This window comes from Aplysia californica, unplaced genomic scaffold (assembly GCF_000002075.1).
Source record: "Aplysia californica isolate F4 #8 unplaced genomic scaffold, AplCal3.0 scaffold00936, whole genome shotgun sequence".
Lineage (NCBI taxonomy): Eukaryota > Metazoa > Mollusca > Gastropoda > Aplysiida > Aplysiidae > Aplysia > Aplysia californica.
The window spans coordinates 222,777-229,982 of record NW_004798206.1 but is presented as its reverse complement, the minus strand read 5'-3'; the positions used below and the strand labels follow the sequence as shown (position 1 = coordinate 229,982).

Here is a 7,206-nt window from a genome sequence, read left to right as displayed (position 1 = left end):
CCGGCTGTCCTTCCCAGATGTTGCCCTTCCTGGCCAGATCGTACCACCCTCCCGGCGCCCAACGGAAACAGCCCTGGCGTCGGGCACACGGCTTTGAAGGTGACCTTCTCGGTGATGGTTTGAGCCGATATGCTCAATGGTTGGTAGAGGTAGCAGCCATTGTTCCACTTGGGACTGGAGACCTTCACTGCTTTCTTGACGTTAGTAATTGAAAACGTTTGGCTGAGCTTTCTCTTCATCTGCAGCGCTCAGAGCGAAGATCTCAAGCTTGTAGTGAGCCCTGTCGGAGAAGCTGATGAGGAAACTGAGCGCGCCGTCTTTTTTCTGGGAGAAGACAAACTCGGAGCAATCCTTCTCGTCCTTGGTTCTTGTGAGGACTGTCGTAACCCGTGGAGACAGAGACAGGGAGATTGGTGGTTGGCGGGTGCTCTGGTGTGGTTTGCTTTTTCTTTCCTATCTAACAACTATCGTCCTAATCTCCCCTTTTTCTTTTTAAGTTTGTAACAGCTCTGATCTTCTGGAGCTCATATTATGACCTTATGCAGTTGCGAGCGTTGTAAAACCTCCACTAAAACTAAACTAAAGAGACAGGGGGTTAATTGTTTTGCCTAACAGTGTGTGTTACAACCATGCTTAACAGTGGGGAAGAATAAGTCAAGGCCAGTAAAGGAAAACATGCAGGTGAAGAAATGGAAATGGATTAGGCACTCCCTGTGGAAACCCCCGACAAGCGTCATCAGACAGGCTTTGACGTGGAATCCACAAGGAGAACGTGAGAAAGGAAGACCAAAGATGACATGGAGGCGAGCGGTGCAAGCGGAAATGGAAAAGGCGGGGACATCATGGAAACAGCAAGAAAGGGAGGCACAGGACAGGCTTGGCTGGAGAAATCTTGTTGATGGCATATTATGCTCAATTGGGGGTTAAAAGGGGCAGGAGAGATGTGTTACAAAGCGGTGGATTCAGGCACTCGTCAATTTCTTGGCTTTTGGATTTATCTGGATAAACTAAAAATCTTGTCATGTGCCTTGCTTTTGATAGAAAATACCCATCCATCTTGAATAGAAGTCGAGGTATTTGCGATTGAAAGAGCAACGGACAGTCAGTTCTTTTTGCTTGACAATATGAGTTACAACTCGGTGGATTCAGGCACTCGTCAATTTTGGGTATTTGGATATACTTTTATAAACTTAGAATCTGTTCATTTGCCTTGCTTTTGATGGAAAATATGCATCTTTCTTGAATTGAAGTCGAGATATTTGCGATTGAAGAAGACGTAGGTTGCCTGACGTCAGAGGTTAAAGTAGCGAGAAAATGGCCGCCACAGTTTGATGATGGACTGGACATACTCTCAGGAAGTCAGGCAGCTGCATAACAAAGAAAGTTTTGGATTGGAACCCACAGGGCAAGAGATCAAGGGGAAGACCTCGTGGAACCTGGAGAAGAATCACAGAAATCGATGTACAGAAAAGTGGGAAGACATGGAATAACATCAAGAGGTTAGCCCAGGATAGAGAAAGTGGAAGGTGTTTGTCCGTGGCCTATACCCTGGTGCAGGGTGAGAAAGGCAATGATGATGATGACAGTTTGATGACTTTAAAAAGCTGCAGTGTCCTAGCGTCCTTGAAACTACGAAACTTTTTTTTCAAATGTGATGCATGTGGTCAACGTTTTCAGTGAAAATCCATGCTGGAATGTATTTTTAATTGGACATAAAAATATTGAGTCCAAATAAAAACAATAAAACTGCCTAACTGGCTAAAAAGAAATGGAGATTTCTTCGATTTCATCACTTTGACTTCATCACTGCGAAATTTCTAAGATCAACGTGACGCACGCTCGATATGATCTTACATTTTACAACACCTTTTGTTGGAGTGGGTGGGTGGGACGGGTTGGGAGGGGAGGACTGGGGGGGAGTGTGGATAGAATACGCCCGACAGATATCTAGGACTGGGTCAAACAGCTGGGTTCCTTTTTGCATTTTTTACGGAACGAGGAGGAAAACAAGATTGAGTGTATCAGTTTATTTTGACATTCTTAACGCTAAACCATCCGTGTGGGTGGTTGGCCGGTGCTCTGATGTGGTTTGCTTCTTCTTTCCTATCAAACATCTGTCGTTTTTATCTCCCTTCCTTCCTTTTTGTGTTTGTTGTTCTCTTGTAACACCTCTAATCTTCGGCACTTATATGACCTTATTGTGTTGCAAGTGCCGTAAAACATTTACTAAAACAAACAAACCATCCGTGTCCCTTTTTCTATGAAAATCTATGCTGGAATATATTTTTAAGTCGACATAACAGGTATCGAGTCCTAATTATGAAAACAAACAAAAAATACACAAATGGCAGGCAGGAAAAAAAGGGAATATCTTCGATTCCATTTCCTTGACGACCATCTGATAATTTCTCCACGATAACTCACGTAATCCATGCATGTGCAAAAGAGGGCAAAGTTAGTTTAGTATTAGTAAGAGTTTTACGGCACTTGCAACACAATAAAGTCATATGAGCGCCAGAAGATTTGAGGTGTTACATGAGAGTAACAAACATTAAAAAGAAGGAGGGGAGATAATAACTATAGATGTTTGAGAGGAAAGAAGAAGCAAAACACACTAGAGCACCCGTCAATCACCCACGATATGATCTTACATTTTCGAACACCTTTTGGGGGACTGGGAGGGGCGGGGGGGGCGGGGGGACTGGGGAAAGTGTGGATAGAATACACCCACCGATACCTAGGACTGGATCAGACAGCGTTGCTGGGTTCCTTTTCGCTTTTTAATGAAAAGAGAGGTTCTGTTTTTGTAAAGTGTTTTACGGTGCTCGCAACTGCATAAGGTCATATGAGCGCGCGGGACACACCTAATATTTTCAGTTGGTTGGAAATTTTGAATTTTACCCGGGTGGCGGCCGAAGCCTACTTTTATCGATTTTAGACCACCAAGGGATCTTTAACGTACGCAACTTGCACACTGGCCCTCCGAGATTTTTTCGCCCTTGTCCAAGAAGGCTAGGTGTGGATCTTTCATACCAGAAGATCAGGGGTTTGGCTGAAAGACAGCAGTAAGAAGAAGCGAAGGAGTAGCAGTAGAAAGGCTGCAGAAAGAATCAGGAGCCCAGAGGAAGGGGCAAAGGAGGTGAAGGGGTGGGGCAGAAAGAGGAGACGAAAGCAGACGACAGAACATTGCTAGAGAGCAGGAAATGAGGTGAAAGGAGACAATTTTAGAGAAGAACATAATTTGGTCTCTACCCGGATTCGAACCCGGGACCTTTTGCATGAGAGGCCAACACCTTAACCTCTAGGCCACGAGAGCCCCCTGAAAAGAGAGGGGAAAACTTGATTGAAAACGTCAGTGATTTTGACATTCTTAATGCTAAACCATCTGTTTCGCTTTTTCTAGCTGCCATTTACGCATGTATTAATAATAACAATAATATTATGTTTTCTCACGCGTGTGTTTTTTGGGGCATAAAGTGTGTTGCCATTTCATAATTGCAAGAGAACGATTTCTCTGTTATTCTTTCTCTCTCTCTCTCTCTCTCTCTCTCTCTCTCTCTCTCTCTCTCTCTCTCTCTCTCTCTCTCTCTCTCCTTTCTCTCTCTCTCTCCTCTCCTCTCTCTCTCTCCTCTCTCCCTCTCCCTCTCTCCCCCAAACTCCCCCCTGAAAACAGCAAATGTAAGCAGTTGTCTGTCTGAATCGCCCACACCCCCTTTCCATACAGAGTGCAAAAAACGACAAAATTTAAATACCGACTCATGTATCACGACGTGATGGAATCAGGTGCTCGTCATTTTTTAATTTTTTTTTTGGCATATGGAGTTATTGGTATCATCTTAAAATTTGTTCAGTTGTCTTGCTATCGTTGAAAAAAAATCTTGAATAAAAGTCAAGAGATTTGTGATTGAAAGAGGTGTGGGTCGCCTGGTTTCAGAGCAAAATTAGCGAGAAGATGGCCTCCAAAGTTTGGTGATATCAATATCTTGAGATTTTTTGAAAACTGAAAATTACATAATTATTTTGTGCCTTTAATCAACCCCTTTCAGTAAAATGTACACGGAAATGCGTTCTTAAATGGATATAGAATGTGTTGGCCCCAAAAAAGAAACTTTGAAAAATATTGCCAAACTGCAGGAAAAAATGCTTGCTTCTTCAATTTCAATATTTTGACGAGAGCGTGATTTCACCACGATGCCTCACATTAATTATCATTTTGTCGGCTATAATGGCTTCATAATTCTAAAACTAAAATTATGTCAACGTGACACGCGCACACACACACACACATACACACACACACACACACACACACACACACACACACACACACACACACACACACACACACACACACACACACAAACACACACACACACACACACACACACAACACTTCATATTTTTGCTCTTATATTATAGATTGTTTCATTATTTTTATTTTATTTTTTTTTTTTATTTCTCACAAGCTAATTTTTATTTTTGTTCATGCATGTACTTATTTCATTTTATTTTTTATTTCAATTTATTTCATTTTTATTTTTAAAGTTGTTCTTTTTTGGGGAGGAGAGGGTGGTGGTTGGGTGGGGAAAGTGCAGCCCTGCAGAACACATAATTATAATCTCAAAGTCATTGGCTCGATCGCAATTTAATGCATGGCATCTGCTTAAATGAAATGGTAGTTTCTGCTTCCCTTGGCTATGAAACCTACTCTGGCTTCTTTTCCTTGTCCTTTCCGTACCCCCTTGAGATCTTCAGCGATAGGGTCTCCCTTTTCTTTTTTGTTTTAAAAAAAAATGATTTACGGCGCTCGCAACTGCATAAGGTCATATGAGTGCGCGGTTCCCATTAAACATTAAATTTTCAGCTGGTAGTTTTAGTTTTAGTGAGAGTTTAACGGCACTTGCAACACAATAAGGTCATATAAGAGCCGAAGATTAGAGGTGTTACAAGAGAGTACCAAACACAAAAAAGAAGGAGGAGAGATCAGGAAGATGTTTGATAGGAAAGAAAGAGCAAACCACACCAGAGCACCCACCAACCACCCACTCAGCTGGTAGCAAATTTTGAATTTGGCGTGGGTGGTGGCCGAAGCCTACTCGTATTGATTTTGGACCACCACGGGATCTTTAAAGTGCGCAACTTGCACACAGGACCTCCAAGATTTTTCACCTTTGTCCGAGAAGGCTAGGTTTAGATCTTTCCTACCATAAGATCGGGGGTGTGGCTGAAAGACAGCAGTAAGGAGGAGCCAAGGACTAGTAGTAGAAAGGCTGCAGAAAGAGTGAGGAAGCCCAAAGGAGAGGGCAAAGAAGGTGAGGGGGTGGGGGCAGAAAAGGAAGACAAAAGCAGACGACAGAACATTGTTAAAGAGCAGGAAAGGAGGTGAAAAGAGAAAATTCTAGAGAAAAAAAATTCCCGTCGCTACCCGGATTCGAACCCGGGACCAATTGAATGAGAGGTGAACACCGTAACCTCTAGACCACGAGAGCCCCTTAGCATCTCCTTTTTACATCGCCACGACTGGGGTTGTGAATGTGAAATGAAAATGTGAAATGGTATGGGTTTAAGGTTATTTAAGAGGCGGGGCCTAGTCTTTCTCTCTCTCTCTCTCTCTCTCTCTCTCTCTCTCTCTCTCTCTCTCTCTCTGTCATTATATCAAATCTGAACAAAAGGAACCACAGAGGGGTAGCATTTTCATGAACAAGATTCTCAATAGAAGTTACAATGCGTTGATTTGTTTGTTTGTTTTTATTTCTCTACTGTTTGCCTTTTGTGCTTCTCTTTAGTTTTAGTAGAGTTTTTTTACGGCGCTAGCAACTGCATAATGTCATATCAGTGCCAAGGGGTGGATGTCGACAGAGAAGTCCTCACAGGGAATCAGGCTTACTCTGCTCACCTCTCTAGCTTCAACAGCACAAGGTCTGCTTCGGCTATCAAGGCACCCGGGAAAAAGCGGGTCACAAGAGAGGGGAAAACATACAAAAGAAGTAGAGGAAAAATGACAATAGTAAGGATGAAGAAATAAAAAGCAGCAGTTCCCCTAATGTTGTTTCGGCACAGACAGGAGCATGGTATTGATGAATCAGCCCATTTACAATTCTACCTTGCTTAAGAACATGTTATTATCCCCCCTTTGGGAATGGCGTAAAGACAACTTCCGTCAGTAGCACAGCCCTGGGGAGTGGTGCTTCTCTACCAATGTCCCCCATGCTTTGCACAGCAGTTTGTATCAATTTGTCTCAACCTAATCATATTTTTACACAACAATTGAAAAAAACACTTTTCTTCATAAACTTATCTAAAATACTACAAGTGTCCTTCACGTGGAAAATGGAATTGTTCACAGCACTTCCCGCTTTCAACACACACTTTGCGTAGGCTTACGTTACAGCTCACCAATGATACTTTTAGAGGCAAAACTGGTCACAAGAAATTTATTTTCTAGTGAACGCATTCATGGTGAGCACGCTTCGCTACGCAGTTTTATTTGTTTTTTGTTTGTTCGTTTGTTTGTTTTTGCTTGTTTGTTTGTTTGACTTATGGAAATACAAAGCATCGGCCACGACAATGCACGACCTGTACTGATATAGATCTAATTCAAGGCAGGCGCTCTCGTAGTCCTGATGTACGGTCTTTGCGACTTATTTAAAAGATCTCGGGACCGAAAAACCTGACGACGAAGAATAAGATTTTTCTACTCTAAAATGTTCTCTTTTCTCCTTCTTTCTTTTTCTGTACTGCTATTCTGTCATTTGCTTTCAGCTCCACCTTCTTCCTCACCCCCCCCCCTCCTTGACCTCCTTTCCTTCACTGTAGTGTGCCTGTTCCTACCCCAACCACTACTCCCATAATACATGTATATTATGTTCTTTACATACAATCCCTGTTTTCTCCTCTTTGATTCCCCCAACCACTTTTTCCTCTGTCGTGCCCCCCCCCTCCCACATTACGTACCAATGCTCTTTGTGGCTTTGTTATGTTGTTGTTGTTGTTGTTGTTGTTGTTGTTGTTGTTGTTGTTGTTGATGATGATGATGATGATGATGGTGATGATGATGATGATGATGATGATGATGATGTGATTTTTAAAAAATTGGAAACATTACCAGGTCTTAACTGTTTTAATATCTGCTTTATACAATGATGATGATGATGATGATGATGATGATGATGATGATGATGATGATGATGATGATGATGATGATGT

At 42.3% G+C, this 7,206-nt stretch overlaps 1 protein-coding gene across 1 annotated transcript in view; it reads right to left on the bottom strand.

Annotated features, from left to right (window-relative positions):
- Positions 1 to 201: 201 nt before the first annotated feature.
- Positions 202 to 7,206, bottom strand: part of LOC101861166 — a 9,045-nt gene continuing 2,040 nt past the window's right edge. The window contains exon 2 of the mRNA XM_005110728.1: positions 202 to 324. Within this exon, the coding sequence (XP_005110785.1) occupies positions 202 to 324 (123 nt within the window). The remainder of the gene's footprint in view (positions 325 to 7,206) is intronic.